General features: G+C 41.1%; 1 protein-coding gene across 26 annotated transcripts in view; it reads right to left on the bottom strand.

The window, feature by feature from the left end:
- MACF1 (microtubule actin crosslinking factor 1) overlaps positions 1 to 19,710 on the bottom strand; it is a 353,302-nt gene that overhangs the window by 23,670 nt on the left and 309,922 nt on the right. For 17 of the 26 annotated variants that reach the window (XM_045981910.1, XM_045981909.1, XM_045981918.1 and 14 more), the window contains 22 exons: positions 19,152 to 19,370; positions 17,975 to 18,178; positions 17,216 to 17,224; positions 16,016 to 16,247; positions 14,800 to 15,026; positions 13,488 to 13,610; positions 13,294 to 13,395; positions 12,576 to 12,677; positions 12,313 to 12,486; positions 12,066 to 12,221; positions 11,723 to 11,920; positions 11,011 to 11,139; positions 10,150 to 10,323; positions 6,506 to 6,661; positions 6,195 to 6,401; positions 5,941 to 6,060; positions 5,335 to 5,504; positions 4,069 to 4,228; positions 3,064 to 3,258; positions 2,586 to 2,714; positions 1,558 to 1,701; positions 893 to 1,081 (listed from right to left, as the gene is read on the bottom strand). In XM_045981910.1, coding sequence (XP_045837866.1) covers positions 893 to 1,081; positions 1,558 to 1,701; positions 2,586 to 2,714; positions 3,064 to 3,258; positions 4,069 to 4,228; positions 5,335 to 5,504; positions 5,941 to 6,060; positions 6,195 to 6,401; positions 6,506 to 6,661; positions 10,150 to 10,323; positions 11,011 to 11,139; positions 11,723 to 11,920; positions 12,066 to 12,221; positions 12,313 to 12,486; positions 12,576 to 12,677; positions 13,294 to 13,395; positions 13,488 to 13,610; positions 14,800 to 15,026; positions 16,016 to 16,247; positions 17,216 to 17,224; positions 17,975 to 18,178; positions 19,152 to 19,370 — 3,519 coding nt within the window. The remainder of the gene's footprint in view (positions 1 to 892; positions 1,082 to 1,557; positions 1,702 to 2,585; positions 2,715 to 3,063; positions 3,259 to 4,068; positions 4,229 to 5,334; positions 5,505 to 5,940; positions 6,061 to 6,194; positions 6,402 to 6,505; positions 6,662 to 10,149; positions 10,324 to 11,010; positions 11,140 to 11,722; positions 11,921 to 12,065; positions 12,222 to 12,312; positions 12,487 to 12,575; positions 12,678 to 13,293; positions 13,396 to 13,487; positions 13,611 to 14,799; positions 15,027 to 16,015; positions 16,248 to 17,215; positions 17,225 to 17,974; positions 18,179 to 19,151; positions 19,371 to 19,710) is intronic. The other 9 variants (XM_045981912.1, XM_045981979.1, XM_045981996.1 and 6 more) reach the window with 1 other exon arrangement.

The following is a 19,710-nucleotide window of genomic DNA, read 5'->3' on the forward strand; positions in this document are numbered from 1 at the left end:
GGGAGAGAGGTGCCTTGAATATGAAGATAACCTCTCTGAAGAGAAGGTGTCAAAGTATGCAACCTTGAGAGGAATACAGGGGGTTTTCAGGGGTAGGGCTAATTATTTATATATACTAAAAAGACTGTATGTCCACAGTATAATTAACCAAGATCCACACTTGTAATCAGTGTAAATGATCACAGTTAAAAACCATCTTTGCCTCCCAAGGATATATTACGAAGACAGCTCAATTGAGCTTTCCTTTGTTCAGTTTAGTTTGATGTGCTGTTCTTGCCCATCTCTGGGTTCAGGCAAGAGAACTTTCTGCACCCAGGTGTAAAATTTTGGCTGACTTCCGAGATGGCCCACAGGAGTCCCACTCCTGGGGTACATGCCCTGTATCAGCCCCTCCCCTTGAGGGTCACAGCGGTGAAAATAATGGGAGAATAGTTCCCTTGAATACATTTTACCATATAAGATCTGTCTGAGCAGGCTGGAGAGCCTCTCCTGCTGGCGTTGAAGACCTATGCTTCCTCACTGTAAGCATGGTCAGCTGAGACCTGAGGGCAGCCTCTGGGAGCCAAGAGTGACTCCTGGCTGACAGCCAGCAAGAAAATGGAGACCCGGGTCCCACAACCACAAGGGGTTGATTCTGCCAGGAACTTGACTGAGCCTGGGCAAGAGCTGCAGTGCTGGCTGACGCCTTGATTTGGCCTAGTAAGACACTGAGAGGAGGACCCAGAGGACTCATGCCCCACAGAACTTGCAAGATAATAAGCATGTGTTGTTTTAAGCTAAGTCTATGCAAATACGATAAGCAACCATTTAAAAACAGATAGACAGGGCAAAGGAAATGGGCTCCAGTAGCCACAAAGGGAATGCCCGAAGCCGCAGGACTCAGCTAAGATACCTGATGCTCGGCAATAAGGGCTTTCACTCGGTCAATGTTCTGAGGGATTGGCTCCTGGTCCCGCTGAATGAGGGTGGTCTCGGCCCACTGAATCCAAGCCAGAAGTTCTTCCAAGAGCTCGGCATTAGCCACCAGTTCTGACAGGGCTGTTTCAAGACGTTGCTGGTGCTGCTTAGCCCAGGTCAGGACCTGGGGAGAGAGAAACCATTGCCTGTCTCAGTCAAGCACATCCTTTGTTTCCAAAGTCCATTTTGTCATCTGATCCTAATAATGACCTTCAGGAGGAAGACCCCTGAAGCACTCAAAAGGCCTCACTCTTACTCCAGTGACAGAGCTGGAATAAGCAATCTCCTGGAAACAAATCCAGCACGTACATCGTATTAAACACAGGATTTCTCAGGAAGAAAGGAAAGACACAAAACCGAGTCCACTGGAATTCATCAATGAACACATCATTACACCAGCACCATTCTTCCAGATTGCTGCTCATTACCTCATCATCAAGGAAACAGTCATTACTAAAACGCTAACTTCTTATTGAGATACCCAGAATGAGTGAAAAATTCCTTATCTGGGGGTAGGTGGACAAAGCTCAGTACCATTGTTTCCCCTATAAACCCACCGTGTGGGGCGCGTGTTGTCTTCCTCTAAAACCAGGAACTCACCTCCTCAAAGCGAGCCCGGATGATGGTGATCCAGTGCTTGATGGTAGTGATGCAGTCAGGGTGGCAGACAGCCAGGATGGCCTCTCCCATTACTACCGCTGTGCTAACATCCGCTCTCTTTTCTTCCACTTTCTTCATGAACTCCTAAACAAAAAAGATTTGAAAACCCAAACTGAAGAAATCTACTCTAGCAGCACTGTTAGTTTACACTGTGTGGGGGGGAAAGATTTTAATGCAGTTTTTTCCCTCCATGGATGTTCACAGAGGCCCCTAAAGCCTGCATCCTGGTGTCTCTGGTACCTTCTTCCCAGTTCTAAAAGATGGGAGGAGGTGAAGGGTTTATACAAGAATAACTGTCTGTACTACAGATGACAAAGACAAGAAGGGACACAGACAGGAGCCCCTTTTCCCAGGCTGGGCATGACCCTTGTCCTATTCTGAGTTCGTTTTCTCTCTTTTTGAAAAAATCCGTTTTGATTCACTTCTGTGTTTATAAACAATGAGCACTGTCTTGGACAAATGACAGTTATAAAACATGATATTTTAAAAATACAAGCAACAGAATACCATGGGCCAAAATCAAGATTAAAATCCCCTGGTGGGTAACACAAAAATTAAAAAAGAAGTATTTCCCATCTTATTAGGATAGATTGTAGCCCCAGATACGTATTATATTCTGCAGCTTGGTAAGAGGCTCAGGGCCCAAAACTGGTAACACAAGGAAAGCCAAACCAAGCCATGTGCAGGCGAGAAGTCTAGAGAGGCTGGAATAGTCCAATTTTCTTCGTATGGTACCACGTTGTTTCACTTGTTTACAACCAACATGCATTACTTCTGTAAAGATAAATGAGTGATCTTTAAGGTGTCATAAAACCTACTAGTCATCTGTCTCTCATTCTTGCTAAACCAGGAAGCTGGGCTTATTCCGGTTCTAGTTCTTTGTACGTGAGATCTGAAATTCCCAAGCTTTTTGGGCCACCCTCACCCTGGTGGGTGGCATGGGTCACTTCACCCTGGGGCTGGATTACCTTATGGGTGTCAATGAGAGACTGTAAGGCCTCTGTGTCATCAGGAAGTGCTCCCCGAAAGCGAAGCGTTTGCTCTGCTTCAGAAAGCCACTCCAACAGCATGTGGACTGTGTCCCGAAACTCTTCCGCCTGAAATAACCAAGCACAACAGACTGAACCTCTCTGCAGCCATTGTCCTGAACACTGGGGTATGGCAGGGAAAGAAAGGGTTGGGCCTGAACTCAGTGCATCAGAGGCGCGGATGGCCCTATCAAAGCCTCCCACAAAGGGCATCTTTCATTTGTAGTTCTTTGAAAACCAACTGAATTCATTTTTTTCCTCTAGTACAAATGAACATTAAAATCTTGTAGAACATTCGGAATATCAGTGTTTGACTTTATGTTCATTTTGAGGCTGGGTGGAACTGATCCTGGTAAAGAAATGAGAATGAATCAGTTCAGATCCTCCCCTTCCGGGTGTCCCCACCAAAGTCTCTGACCTGTTTTAAGGCCTGCTCAAGTCGGCTTTGCTTGGAGACAGAGAGTTTGCACACGGTGTCCCAGCGAGTGCTAAGTTCCTGGAGCTGTCCTTTCACCCATGTGGTGTCATCGCGACTGTTTTCAATTAGCTCTCGGCCTGATCGCTTCAGTACCTGAACAGTTCCTGTTCGCTTTCCCAGTTCCTTCTGGAAAACCTAGAAAGAAAATCAGAGGAATTAGTTTGCTGAGAAATGTTTTGAACCCAAGAAGCAAAACGACAGGAACAAAAGGAATCACTTAGTTCCGTTCCCCTTGGTAGGTTCCAGTTGTGTGTCTTTTTTTACATAGAGGTAGGCAGGACGATGTGTAAGAAAGAAACACCCATAAGAGGTGACTCTAAAGACGAGGCCTGGGTAAGTTGCTCAGCTGGAGTCCCAATTTCCTAACTTGTAACACAGGAATGACATCATAGCAAAATTTCCAGAATTGTGGGAGTTCAATAAGAACACATCTGCCACATGCATAATAAGATGTTGATGTAATTTCAAGTAAAGCTGAATGCTTTGTGCTGAAACAACATTATGGAGGTTGACACAACAGGTGTAGGTTACACATAAACATTGCTGTGCATGATGCTGGGCTTGCTAGGGTCAGAATCCGCTAAAAAAAGAATGCATTTTCATTTTAGGAGTCCATGAAAATGCATATCATGAGGGGCTCCTGAGTTTAAATTCATGGTGTGACTCAATGGAGAGATACCAACAGGAAGAGGGAGGAAACCCTAAGATGAAATTTACACATTGCCAAATCTGAATCAAAGCAATCTGGGTAAATTCTCTGTTATCGACACAGAATCCCAGCAATAGTTTAAGGACACAGAACGAGGAGTGGTCTCTCCAACGAGTGGAGACAAAGGCTCATTGAGACTTCCTTTCTCCCCTGGGTGGGGAGTGTGAGCAGAAGGCCTGCAGAGGCCGAGGACCCAGTGGCTGTGCCCCCCCTGCAGCGCAGCTCCCACCCCTCACCTTATGGGCGTCCATGAGGTTCATGACGAGGTCAAGGTCCCCGTGCACGGGCTGGTCCTCGGCCAGCTGCGGCTCCACCTTGTACAGCCAGTCGACCAAGGCCTGCAAAGCGTCCATGAACTGACCCGAAAACAGCAGGGCCTCCTCCAACTTGTGCTGCCTGAGAAAAGCACACAACCCTCACCGTTTTTAGAGATCCTGTCTCTTTGGCTGGCTCACAGTTCTGACCGCTGAATGGAAAAGGAATACTGCTTGAACTCTAGAGAGAGAGGGCCCTCCATGCTGGACTGGTTTGAAATAGAGCAAAAGGTGACTAAGAGATATGTCTAGACATTTTTAATCAAACCACTCTCTAGAATGGAGTAAGGGTAGTGTAGGTGGTAGGTGCAGAGGCCCTCCTGGTCCCTTAAGAGTCCAGTGGTTATACACACAGATACACCATAATGACCAAGATCTGTGTTAATCATTTTATATCACTCAGGAAGAAGATGATGGTTTTGGTCATGGTCTGTGGTCAGGAGTTTAACTCCTAGCTCTAGACCAGTTGTGTAGTCCTGGGCTTTCTCGTCACCTCTTTGACCCTCAGTCACTTCATCCAAAAAATGGGAGTATAAATAATACAAAGATATCATATTACTTAGCAAAACATAGTGTACAATTGGGTGAAAGCACACGTATGGAACCAAATCCAACAGCGTCAAATCCCAGCTCTGCTGCTTAGTAGCTGAGTGACCTTGGGGGTCACTCTTTATGATCATAACCTTTTTATGATCATTTTTCTCATCTGTAAAATGGGAATAACAGTATCTCCCTCAGTGGCTGTTATGAGGATTACATGATTGGTTAGCCTCTATCTGGCAAGTGCTCAGTAGTAACTGTCCAGTAAAGGTTAGGCATTACGATGGTTAAATGAAGTGATGCGTGCAGAGGTTTTGCTTGCTGTCTGACACAGTGCGAGAACTCACTGAGACAGCTGTTAGCATCACAAACTGGTCATTGACAAATATTTGGAGTTACTAATCTTCTATTGCTGTTGGCTTGAGCTTATGGGCCTCTCTAATACAGTAAGATTCAAGCTGAAAATGAGAATTTTATTATTTTATTCAACTTATTTCATAATTCTCATTGAATGAACTAGAAATATTGAGATGCTATAAAACCTGTTATTGATGCATTAGCTTTATGGTTATTTTATGGAATTCAGTAACAGTCTTTGGTAGTTTTGGGATAATATACAGCCCCACTGAAGCAAAAATTCATACTCACCTCTCCACAGACTTGCCACAAACAGTATCCCATTTGTCTCTGACTTCTCCCAGTAAATTGTCAAGTTTCTGAGTGTCATCAGGAAGCAAAGTCTTTTCTTTCAGGGCTCTACCTGTTCGAATTGTGGTATCATACACAGGCTGTTTGCCGCCCAGAGTTTTCTGAAACTCCTGTTTCCAAAAAGGAAAAAAAAAACCAAAACCAAAAAACTGATGCTAAAAGGCAGATGACGTCTTTATTTGGAACAAAGAAAAATTTTCAGTATTCGGGTTGGTAATCAGAGTATGAAGGTCACTACCTCCTGAATTAACAATAGCTTATCCTTAAGAAATTTATAAATTTTTGTTTATACCATATATGGCAGTGCATAACAATTTCTAAAAGCCTATAGTTTTAACTGGTTACTCCCAAAATCATTTTGTTTGAACTGTTATTTAAATGAATGACTCTTAGGGCTTGACACGGTCTAGATATAAAATGGAATGCTGGTTTCATCACTTTGATTTTCCAACATTAACTGATTTTCTTTTGACTAGCTCTGACGTCCATTTTTAGCAATCTTCAGTGAATTCCAAGCTCTGTACCTAAAAGCCACGAATGCTTTACCTTATGCTTAGAGAGCTGGAGTTTAATTTTGTCTGGGTCATTGGATATCTCCAGCTCCGAGTCCAGGTGACTCTCTGCATCTTCCAGCCAGTCGATCAGTTTTTTCCAAGCTTCATGGAACTACAATGATATAAAAAATAACTTATAACAGGAATGACTATGCAAACTAGACTTTCATGAAAATCATTCCAGAGACTCCACACATGCAGCCCAAGGTTGTTCAATAAACTGGGTCTCTTTCTTTCATAACTCACTTGTTTTGCCCGCTTCCTGGCATCATCCAGGGATCGCCCTCTTTCAATAGACCGCTGGACAACCTTCTCCCATCGAGACTGGACGCTGACCAACAAATTCTTGATCAGAACAACGTCCTGTTTTTGGCTAAGGAACTTTAACTGATTCCCAGTTTGATCCAGCTCAATGATCTGGTCTCGATGAGCATTGACCTCATTAGCAAATACCTGAGGGGAAAATATTGCTTTCTTTAAACTGAAGATAAGATAGAGGAGCTTCTCTTTCAACTAGCCCTCTCAAAAGGAGGGCAACATCATGACGTCATAGTTACCTTGTGCTCCTCTATCTGGGAAAGGACAGTGTTTAAAATCAGGCTGGGAGGAGAGGCAATGTTGAGATTCTGCTCCGCTAGAGTGAGCCAGTTGATAAACTCTTGCAGGGAATTCTGGAATTCTGTTGCCAGGTTGAGGGCCTCTTCCAGCTTTGACTGAATTTTAATTAAAACACACAAAAAGAAAAAGTGCCAAATTCAGGAATTGTAGCTTCAAGAACAAAGGCGTGAATTGTACACCAAATGAAATGACCTCTAAAAAGGAAGCCTCATTTAATCAACCTCCAAACATGCCTTGTTTACAAAAAGGGGGCAATTTAATGTTAGTGTCTGAAACCGAAACAACCATGTATGAAAAGGAAAGAGCACCATTTGCAGCTATGTGGGTTTTTCTTCAATTCCCCACTTCTTGGGATATTAAAGAACAGGGATGGAACTATTCAGTATATGTAAGTGAACAGATTCTTCAGTGGTGACAGCTGCAGGATCTGCAATTTGTTTGGGGCAAAGCCTCACTTCCCTTTAACGTACTTTTGTGGTGTAAAAACAACTAAATGAAAAGCACTTTACTGTAAAGATGATGCTCGTGCAATGCTCTCTGTTCAAATATGTTTTCAGCAAATATGGCACCTGAAAATGTATGAGGCTGAAGCTTAATCTTTCTTATTTACTGACTTATTTATTTATTTGACAGAGATCACAAGTAGGCAGAGAGGCAGGCAGGAGGCGGGGGGGAGGCACACTCCCCATGCGGGGCTTGATCCCAGGATCCTGAGATCATGACCTGAATCAAAGGCAGAAGCTTAACCCACTGAGCCACCCAGGTGCCCGAAGCTTATTCTTTTTTAAATTTTAATTTTATATATATATATATATATATAATATATATATGATAAAATATATATATTATATATATAAATAAATATATATATTTATATATATAATATTTATTTATATATAAATATAATATTTATTATATATTTATTATTTATTTTATATTATATTTTTATTTTATATTATTTTATATTATTTATATATATTTTATATTATTTATTATATATTTATTATAAATATTATATATTTATTATATATTTATATATAAATATATATACTTATATATATATTTATATATATAAATATATATACTTATATATATATATATAAAATATATATATATATATTTTTTAAAGATTTTATTTATTTATTTGAGAGAGAATAAGTGAGAGAGAGCATGAGAGAGAAGGTCAGAGGGAGTAGCAGACTCCCCAAGGAGCTGGGAGCCCAATGCGGGACTCGATCCTGGAAGTCCAGGATCATGACCTGAGCCCAAGGCAGTCACTCAACCAACTGAGCCACCCAGGCGCCCAGTATTTTTAAAAATTTTTATTTTTTAAGTAAGCTCTAGGGCCAGTGTGGGGTTTGAACTCACAACCCTGAGATCAAGAGTCACATACTCCTGGGGCACCTGGGTGGCTCAGTCGGTTAAGCATCTGCCTTCAGCTCAGGACATGATCCTGGGGTCCTGGGATGAATCCTACATTAGGCTCCCTGCTTAGCCAGGAGCCTGCTTCTTCCTTTCCCTCTGGTCCTCCCCGCTTGTGCACATGTGTTCTCTCTCAAATAAATAAAATCTTAAAAAAAAAAAAAAAAAAAAAAAGTGTCTCATGGTCTACTGACAGAGCCAGCCAGGTGCCCCTGAAGCTCATTTTTAAGCTACAAGGAGAAAAGGTAATAAAAGCCATAATATTCTAAGCAAACAACACTAGATACAAATTTTTAGACACTTCGATCTAAATCAGAATGACAAAAACAATGGCTCATTCAGGGCATATGCCAGTGCTAAGAGTACACCCTAATTCCAGAAGCTACAAGCTAAAGCCTCAAAGATAAACTCTACCTCTACCCACACACCTAGGTGATGGCCTCTATTCCTGGTCCATCTACCAGGCAGGTATAGTGGAATAATGACATGTTGTTAACTCATAAAAAGAAACTCAAGATGTGCATGATAAATATTAATTGTTGTTAACTGGGTTATACTGTAGAGGTTTTCCTCTTTGTGTTTTCAGGTTACTTATTTTTTTAAAGATTTTATTTATTTATTTATTTGACAGAGATCACAAGTAGGCAGAAAGGCAGGCAGAGAGAGGAGGAAGCAGGCTCCCCGCTGAGCAGAGAGCCCGATGCAGGGCTCCATCCCAGGACCCTGGGATCATGACCTGAGCTGAAGGCAGAGGCTTTAACTCACTGAGCCACCCAGGCGCCTCTCAGGTTATTTTTATAATCTAGAAAAACACTATAATGAATGTTACAAAAATGTAAGGACCCAATCTAAACCAATCAAGAGGAAAAAGAAAATCTCCCTCATATTTATCATACAAATGCTTGGAAACTAATACATTGCAAGTTCCTAGATGACAGGAAATCTTTCAACAATGTCTTATCTATATCTTCTTTAATACAGCACCACACATATTTAATCAATGATTTTAGTGATACTGAAATGTAATGTTCTGCAAAATCAGAAATAACTATTCTTGATACCTGGCCCTTGTCGGACCGGTTCCACCAGTGATAGATAACTATTTCTTGAGACAATCTGCTCCACTGATGGGAAAACCTTCAAGAAACCTGATTCTGAGCCAGAATCTTCCTTGGTTTCTTTAATTACTCCTAGTTCTGCATTCTGCAGGAATAACAGAGGATAGTCTAAGAATTAAAACAAAGCCTTATATTCAGCTCCTCTGGTCATTCTTCATATAAAAGAATTACCAGACCTCACATTAAAATAATTCTAGGACATTAATGCTTCTCTAAAAATGTTCATTTACATGTGTGCATATTTGTTTTATGCCCTTCTGCCCATTAAATTTCACAACGATAGGGTCCACACCTTTGCTTCCACTATACCTGTAGCAGGCCAGTGCCTTGTACATATTTGCTTAGTAACTGTTGAATGGATGTGGCCAACAGATCTGAAGACATATTTTACATTTGATCTGCCTGGTACAGAAACTCTGTGTTGAGTGATATACCAAAACTCAGTATTCATAAAAAACAGTGTTTTGAGGCCTTGATCCCTGATCGCCTTTCTTTTGAAGAGAATTTTATTTTTGAAGAAGAATGGTAGAGGTCACATAAATATACTTATCTCCTGACTTTTTAGTAAAATTCTCTGCATACTGGATTTATACAAGGGTCCAAATTCCTTCTGGAGAATGTTAGCCTGACTTCTTGCATGCTCTGTTCCCACCCTCCCAATCCCAAGCCAGTGACTCCAACTTAACCCAGTTTTTCAGAAGGAACACAATTCGGTGATTAATATGGGTTGTAAGTCCATCACTGAGCAGTAACAGCCAGTAATGTCTGAACTGGTAAGGCAGAAAAGGAATGAATAACAGAAGCAAATAGCAGCAGAAACTAGCACCATCAATGCAACTTGACACAGATACAAAACAGGAATTCAACAGCAGAAAACACAGCTTGATAAGCACAAAAGTGATCCTGAGGATATCAGTTCTGCAACTTCTGGTACCGTGCACTGGTCTTTGAAAAGTCTTCACAGAAACTAGATGGTAATTACATGCATTTGGCAAGCAAATGACTCAAGCCCAGAAATCAGACACTGTAATTTGTGGTGATACCTTTCTTTCTTCCATCTTACTGCTGACCACATGCCACTTCTGCTCCAAGAGAGCTACACTCTGTTCTGTCTTTGAGCCAGACCCAGAGTCATCCCGGCTTAGAAGCATGAGCCTGCCTTTGTCAAGCAGTTGATTGTAAGTCTCTTCCTTGGCTTTCAGCTGGGAATAGAGTTCCTGGGGAAAAAAAAAAAGGCAAGAAGGAGATTGGCAATGCCAATTCCCTAAGAGACACCCACACACAGATTTATGAACACAGTTGGAGAAGTCCAGGAAGGTCTCATTCTTGATTAAACCCTTTTTTTTTTTTTATTCAGTTCAACTGCTTAGCAATGAATCCCATCATTCTTCATTAAAATTAAAATAATTTTGTTATCAAGTTAAGAGGATTCAAGGATCAGCGATTACAAAAATAGACCCCCCAATAATTTATTTCTGTTTCATGAAATATTTGCCTAGAAATTATGTTGCCTTCTTTCCCTTAGCCCCTTTCTTAATACATTGTCAGTATCTATTGATTTCCCTAAGTCCCCCTAAACACTCTTTTCCTAAGTAGAGACACATCTGTGTTCTGTATTTGTCTTCTTGATGCTCTCACCTTCAGGTCAATATTCCTAAGCCAACTGACTGACCAACTCAAAATTTACCAGCTCACCAATGTATTTCCAATCAAGCTTCCCTGTCACCATTGCTGCCTGTGGTAGGTGGTATTAACACCGCATAAAAGCAGCAATCCTTAAAGTTGTACTCTATTGTTGGCAAAAATGTTATACTTCGTAGACTCCCAGATACATACAGGTCTATGAATTCAATAAGGAGCTGCTCAATAAGGGATTATGTTCAACTTCAAGAAACATCTATTACCATATGTGTATCAAGCTGTTCCCTAGCAGTTTCAGGAAGTCCTCCCGTGGGCTTAGATGCAGAAAGTTGGGTCTCCATTCTAGTCAGTTCCAAGAGGAAATCTTCAATTTCACTGTGGAAACCCTGGGCCTTTGAGAAAAGACATATCAGCAAGGTCAGCAGTCAATTCTCAGCTTTAAGAGAAAACACTAAATGACCATATGAGAAGCCTACCCTGAGGAAGGAATTTTGGGCTGTTCTCAGGGTGGTTCTGTTGCTGGGTTAGCACGGAGCTGATACATTTAATTATTTCTAGAATCTAGTAGAATCCTTGTAACCTATCACTGATGTCTGATATAACTTGATGAACTGATTGACTAAGGTACTGTTGCAAATGGACAGGGAGGCGGGGGAGGAGGGGATCCTGACTTGATGCAAGAAATAATGAAATCTGTGAGCAAGCTTTGTCATAACCAAGATCTACTAACTACTACTAACTTTGAAGAGAAACTGAAGAGACTAGGCTACAGACAAATCCAAAAAGGACCACTCAATCAAAAGCTATTCTTTCCAGACAAATTCCAGCGTGGAACTGACCTTCCTCTTAAGACACAGAGTGGAGTGGGTAGAGGGGATGCTACTCCAGGTTGCTTTCCTTTGACAGGCTCAGACAGGTGCTCTTCCGGACCCTGCTATATGCACAGCCCCACCTACCGGTCCAGACAACACGTACCTGCTGCAGTGTCAGCTGGAGCTGCTGTTCTCTCTCCTCTGTTTTTTGTAACACCGACTCCCAGCACTGGTTCATGGTTTCCAAACGGCTTCGCAAGCTGCTGGCATCATCTCCAGCACTAGACTCAAGAAGCTCATTGCCAGCTTTGTTGACTGTTTCCACTGTGGCTTGGTGGGCCAATACATCATTTTTTAGAACCTAAAAAAATGTTGGACATCATCATTTATTTCCACAGATGCCACAAGTCTGATTCTCTAACAGTGCGGACAATATCAAAAGGCTTCTGGTGACAACATCTGGTCTCAAACCAGCAGGTGGAGAGATGAAAACTGAAAGCACTTACATGGTGCTTTGCAAGCTCAACTTCAATGACTTTTGGGTCTCCACTTATGGGTCTCTGAGCATCTAACAACTCCTCAGTGTGAATCAGCCAGCTCATCAGTTCCTCTAAGGCATGCTGGAACTGGCCAAGGGCCAGGAGAGCACCTTCTAGTTTGTGCTACTCAGAAAAAGATATAAAGGAGACATTTGTCAGGAAATGAGAAAACAGTAGCTAGCTGTCCACTGACAGACTCTACCACCTGCCTCACCTGTCTGTGGGCAATTTTTTCACCCAGGTTCTCCCAGAGGTGTTTGAGTTCCGTCAACGGTTCTCGGATAATGTCTCTGTCCGTCTCATCCGTAGCTTTCTTTAACATCAGCTCACCCTGGTGATTGAGCTTTTCCATTTCAATTTGCTGTTGGTAAACTTCCACTTTGAACTCCTACCGGAGACATATTTCATGTTAACTCAAACCAATTCTTTAAAAACGAAAATGCAACTTTCTTTCAAAAGACATTCTCAGTCACAAACCTTCATTTCATTTAATTGATCTTTAACAGTGTTGAGGTCAGTGCCAACAGGGGGCATGGTACACAGCTTAATCACAGTGTTATCTAGCCAGTCAAACATAGCCTAAAACAAAAATACAAACAGTCAAAAAACAAAAAAGCACCAGCTGTTGGGAGAGAATTAGCATCATCTCTGCTGACATAAGCAGACAAAAATCAAAGACCCTGTGCTATTTGTGTTTTTAGGTAGGGGGCAGAAGTAAGGGGTAATGAACTTTACTTCAATAATATGGAGATTTAAGAACAGAACCAGTATTATTAGGATAATGTCTAAAATAAACTACACTTTGGAAAAACTAAATGTGAATAGAGGTTAGTATTTGTCACGGCCACCTAGCAAGCTCAGGATGTGGTGAAAGTACTGTGCCAAGCTGTTCTTCAAGGTAACCTGGGTTTGGAACCTCTGGCAAGCAAGGACTTACACAATACAACCCGCTTCACTGCACAGCCACCCTGAGGATAAAGATGATGATGAAAAACATGGCAAGAAGAGTAGAAATTTGGAGATCAGTACTTTCCTCACTAGGAACAGGAAAATTAGGCTAGAAATACCGAAATAGCACTGTCTTAGGTTTGAGAATGCTCTAGTCCTCCAAAGGTGATCCATTCTACTGGATTTAGAATATGACAAAAAGAACACAGAAGCTTCTTTCTGTGGTGGTCACCCTGTGGCCTCTCACCTGCAGAGTGTCCTGATACTGCACAGCGGCCTGCATGGCATCCTCAAGCTTTTCTAGCCTCTCTTTCCAGGTTTTGTTTAAGCTCTCCCAGGCATTATTCAGCTAAGGGAAAAACAGATTCTTTAATTAATACCAGTCTTCAGTGTGAGTCCCCTAAGGATTCATCTGAATTCCATATCCATTTTTTTCCACACCTCATCAATGCTCTTCTTCACTTCAGGTTTCTCCGTTTCTCCACAGGCAAAAATCAAATCTGCTCCGAGGATTCGAATAAACTCCAATTCCTCATGCAGACCATCTGTCTCTTCCTTAATAGTCTATATGTAAATGAACAGAACATAAGCCAAAACAGAAAGCAGAACAGAACTTCCCAAACTTTGCAAATGTAATTTATACCCTCATCAATAGCAGATGTTGAACAGAACTGTCAATTTCACGAAAGCCTTTCAATGTCCTTAATACTTCATCTACTCAAACAGTGTAACTTCAGACTTGGTTCATTTTTCTTTTGCTCTCTCACACATATATATTTCATACATCTATATTGTATCTATAACAGCATTTTTAAAGTACTCTAGGAAAGGTCTACTGAGCTTTAGTAGTTTACTGAAGGTTCATCCTTCCAGCCTCCAAGAGATAATAACCTACAGCCAGAAATCTATCCTGGGGGTTGTGGGATTGAGCCCCTCATTAGTGCTCAGTGTGGAGTCTGCTTCAGACTCTCCCTCTCCCTCCTACTCACTCTCTCTAATAAATTAATAAAATCTAAAAAAAAAAAAGAAAGAAAAGAAAAAAGAACTCTATCACAGGGAAGCATATCAACAAGGATAAAATAATATAGTACAAGGCAGCAATCTGAGAGCTGAGAGACTAACACCATAGAAATGCTAGGCTATATAATCTTGGAGAAAGTCAGTTCTGGGCCAAATCCTAAAAACTAGTTCATGCACTGGCAGTGACAGGCAGGGAGTGGGGAGAATGGCTGAAACTAAAGAGACAAAATGAGGTGAAAGTGCATTTAGTAAACACTAGGCTCTCCAAAAAGACTAGAAAAAGTATGTCAAAGTAACAATTGTTATTTCTGTATGATGAATCCAGAATTTATTTTCTATTCTATCTGTTGTTTTTCTACATTAAAGAAATTTATTTAGAAATTAATTAATTAACTTGAGAAATACTGAGTCCAGAAAGGACTAAAATCAAAAAGTACATTCTATTCATGTGAATTGAGTTTAAAATTGATGGGAGAATTACTTCTGAGTGATGGAACTGTCCTACATCACAATTATGAAGGTTGTATGAGTCTATACAAGGGTACAACGTGTAAGTATAAAAAAGAAATCTCTACCATATACAGTAGAGCACATATTTTTTTCAAGTGGGGAAAAAGTCCTATTAAATAAACAACAACAACAGTAACAACGCCCAGGTAAGCTGTTAACGCTTGGATAAAGTGGTTTTCTAGAGGACAAACATGTACAAGATGGGGTTTTGTTTCTGTCTCACCTCAGCAGCTTCCACCTGCTGTTTGATTATAGATGGGTCAATGCCTGGGCTTTCCAAATCATGGATGATGTCCTGGGTATCTCTGATAGTGGTCAGGAGAGCTGCCATGTCATACCAGAACTTCTCTGCGAGTTCAAGGACATCAAGGAACTTAATTTCTCGCTCTTCAGCCCGAGCTTTGATGTCCTCCCAGAAGAATACCATTTGATCCAATTTGTCCTGGATTTCTGAGGGAATAAAGAATAGATATGAGTGGGACACTCTAAGTACTTGAATCTGCTTCATCAAAAATTTCACCTAGTTCTTATTCTTTAAAAAGCTCTAAAAATTTAAACTGCAGGATAGTTTTCTACCTTTGCTTTATATTTATTATTTAGACATTTGTATTTTCCATGTATATTGGTCTCCCACAGAGATCACAGAGGTAATGTGGAAATGAGTTATCTATCATCTAATATAAAGGTACCGCTAAGATACAAAAGACCGAGGGGAACCTGGGTGGCTCCGTTGGTTGAGCGTCTGACCATTGATTTTGGCTCAGGTCATGATCTCAGGGTCGAGAGATCAAGCCCCACATCTGACTCTCTATTAAGGGGAAGTCTGCTTGGGATTCTCTCTCCCACCTTTTTGCTTCTCCCTCTACTCTTGCACTGTCTCTGAAATAAATAAAATCTTTAAAAAAACAAGTCAAAACCAAAAGACCTAATTTATAAAGGGGTTGAGATGAGAGTTCTAGTTTCCAGTGTTCTCTGTTGGAACTCACTATGGTTCCCATATAGGGAATAGAACATAGTTATGTTCTACCCACTATGGATACTGCAGCACACTCATGTTAAGGGTTAAAAGAGCATTTGTTTCCTGGCCTGGGAATCTAACTAGCGATTGTAATCTTGTTTCAATGGGAGAGATGTGTTCTGAATTCTAAATGACTTCCAAATGACTTTGTGGAATACTTATTACTTGGGGACTGCCTTCACATTCAGTGAAATGTATCTGGTGTGATGGTGGAGTCACCAGAGCCTAGAATTTATTCTATTGATTTTCTTTAAAAATTAATTAGATTTAGGGGCACCTGGGTAGTTCTCCAGGTTAAGCATGTGACTCTTGACCTCAGCTCAGCTCTTGATCTCAGGGTCTTGAATTCAAGCCCCATGCTGGGTATGGAGCCTACTTAAAAAAAAAAAAAAAAAAAAAAAAAATTAGATTCATCAAGCACCTTTTGCAGCGAGATCCTTGTCAGCTCCCTGAGATCGCCCAATGAGCTCTTCTCCACGGCGCTTCAGGGCCTCAAAGGAAGGCTGCAGCTTTTCCAGCTCCACAGTGGCACTCTTATTGTCACTGATGCACTCTCTGATCTTGTCTACTTCAGCAGGGATCAGCGGTGGCATCCGCAGGCGAGAGGAGAGATTCTCCAGAGTCTCCAGCATGGGCTCAATTTTATCATGGAACTAAACAGATGTTGGACCATTAGCTATCACAGTAATACCTCATCACACTTCTGGGGGAAATGTTAGGGAATAAGGCCAGGCTATAAATCTACCACTGTTTGGGATGACTTGCATTCAGCCTAGCCTGATGGCTGTCAAGTGTTAGGTTTGCCCAAGAAATTGTTTTGGGGATAGCACACCTGTGCTGGCCCACCAAAAAGAGAAAGTAAATGTTTATTTGCAAAACAAACAAACAAAAAGATATTAAGTAATATGCTAGAAATCAACTCAAGTCATTTAGTGCTGTCACAATACTCCCCCTATTGCAACTAGGGTGACAAGAAAGGGACAAGACCATGAAACTGTGAGAGTCAGTGTGTCAACATCTCAGATGACAGTTGCATGCAACAGATTAGACCAACAAGTTAGAGGCCCTCCACCAACTGTGTAAATGAATGGGGAACTCAATATGCCACATGATTTGGAGATTAAAAGTAACATGGCATGCAATCTAATAATCCACTATATGTAATAGTGAGAAGGGAAAATGCCAGCATGATGAAAGGTAGTAAGGAAGGCCAAATCTATCTTTATTCTAAAAGAACAATTTACCTTCCCACTTTTCTGGTACTTTAAATAACAGGACTATAATCATAAAATTTTCATTTACAATCTGAAGCAGAAAAAGGGGAAAAGGGAGCAATGTAGATAAGCTTGCCCCCTTAAAAAGCTCTCTAGAACCAACTCTGGATTCATTGGAATAAGGCTTATCTACTCAAAGTGTCTTACAGGGAAGATACAGTGGGATTTCAGTAAAATCACTCCCCACCACTCCCTCATTTCTAGGTTTCACCCCAAGTGAGACTGGCATAATAAATCACACTAATAAGCTTATTCCACTACAGTTAAGAGAATTTCCTTATAGGTAAATTCTCTCAATTGTCAGCTTCATAAGAACCCCCTAATCCCAGTGTGGGTGGGCACCTTACCTCTGCAATCTGTAATGGTGGGCGCGGTCAACACAACAATGAAATGTGACGATGTGGGGAAGACAGGAGCAGGCAGCAACAACACAAAGTAACACATTCCACAATGTGAGTGAGAGATGGGACGGAAGGTTGGGGGGAAAAACTTGAGTAAGTACAAATATTAACCAAGAGTACTGAGACTAAACATAGGAATAAAATACCCAGACATGACAAAAATACCACTAACACTAATATATTAGTTGAAAAGTATGTAGTTACATGCTTTAAAGTCCACTGCTTGTGGTTTATGTTCCTCTTTGGCTCTTACTTCTTGCTACTTAAGAATCTTTTTCTGAACCAGGAACTAGCTGGTGACCTCCTGAGTAAGAAAACTAATGTGCTATTCTCTAAATTTCAGAAGTAACAAGCCAAATAGGAATAAGACTTTTCTTGACACATTTGTTGCTTCAAGCTGAATTTATCCAAAATCATCCCTGCTAAAGACTCATCACAATATAAAGTTTTCAAGGAAACCATCAACAGAAAATATATACCAGCCAAGGTGAGTTTTACCCCCCCCCATCCTCCCCATCCTGCATCAGTATACCAATGTTCCTTTGAACGAAAATATAGACAGGCAAAGGTTCCTGGCCTACTGATGATGTACGGTCAGCATGCTGGACTAGACATTCAAGACCACAGGGGCACACCTGACACACAGACCTCCTGCTTAGACTAAAGGGCAGTGTTGAAGGGATCATGAGTTTAAGACACACATACCTGAGCCGACTGGGAAACAGCCTCATCCAGGGCCAGTGCCCGCTGGCGCACCTCCTCTTTTATTTGGGCATACAGGTTTTCTGCTTTCTGGTATTTTTCTTCCACCATTTCCCCCTCCTCGGGGTTTAACTCCTTTAGCTGTGGGCCTATCTTTAGTAGCTTATCAATATGGGGTTTGTGTTCAGCAATGGATTCCCTGAGTTGCTATGTAAAAAAAATAAAGTGAGCATTTTTATACCAATTTATTTGCTTAAATATTTTGATGAGAGCTCATATCAACTTTGAGAGGAACAAAGTGAACTGCTAAAAACCAGCAAGTCCCAGCATCTCACTATTTATGAAAGAATAGACAAACATCTAAGTCAGGTTCTAATACTACATAATCCTCCTAATTTTCAAAAGCCATCAGATGTTCCATCACTCGGGAAGCCTTCCTAGATACGTCCTCTCTTACTCCCCACAACCCTCCCCACGGATACAAGTTTAATCCCCCTCTTCTGTACATATAAATATGTGCACTATATTATATTTTACATGGTTAAATACCTGTCTCCCTCCCCAAACTGAGAGACACTAAGCAAGACAAGGCACAAATGGCAACATTTAGAGTAATCCAACCACTCCTTGACTTTACTGCTGGTTCCTTCAGTTTATATCCTTCCATGTACAGGAACACAGAGAAAGGAATAAGCAGGAGCCATTAACCACAAATAAAAGAAACATTAAAAACTATCTTTAATGGTAACAGCATTAAGTGTCTACAGATTCCCCTCCTCCCCTAAATGACATGCCACAAATGCGCTCTGCCCTTTCTTCATGGTTCCCACTCCAACTGGGGCCAAATCAAATGGAAAAAGCCACCCAGCCACACTCATCCCACAACATCCCACTGCGGCTGGAAAGATGAAAAATTCCCTTGATGCTCACTTAGTTCTTCACTTCTGCAATGCTCAGGGCTCTGACATCTCCATGCTTTTCTTTAATGCATTCATATTAAGGACCAGGGAAAGAATTCAGGTATGCATTTGTATTATGCAAAGAAATGCTAATGGATTAAGAATTAACTTCATAACACAGTACTTAAACCCAGTAGGCACTGATAAACATGCTGTTTTCAAATAAATCGTGGAGCCCATGTTCAGTTCTGCAATGAAATAAAAGCCAGCATGCTTCTTACCCTCATCTCCTCCTGCTGCTGCCTGAGCTGCTCATGATCAATGGCTGGAGGAGGTAACTGTGTTATCAGTGCCCGGGTTTCCTCAATCCAGGGGCTGAGCTCCTCATAAGTTTCCCAAAACTGGTTCACCAAGACTTGGGCCCGCTCAAGGCGGGTGTAACGCTCTGAATTGAGCAGACTAATGGCTTCGTACTGCTGTATTAGCGATTCTGTCTTTTCCTATGAATAACAAAGTATAACATTTGTTACTCTTACGAACCCTTCTTTTAAGGAAAAATGTAGGTGTATATCACACATTAAAAACCAAAGGATTTCTTTAGTTTTTAATGCTCAGAAATGGATTGAGAAAATTACAAGTGATTATTTTCCTTATACTTACCTGAATTTTCTATTTTTTCCTATCACATATATATATTGTTTCTAGACTTTTTAACATATGAAAGTAGTTTCAAAGACAGTCAAACAGAGCAAGCACAACACAGCATTAACCTTTTAGTGAAGACACACAACATCAGACACAGCCTAATTATGGTGAGACAGTTCAAGACAGAACAACTCA

This window comes from Meles meles, chromosome 1 (assembly GCF_922984935.1).
Source record: "Meles meles chromosome 1, mMelMel3.1 paternal haplotype, whole genome shotgun sequence".
NCBI lineage: Eukaryota > Metazoa > Chordata > Mammalia > Carnivora > Mustelidae > Meles > Meles meles.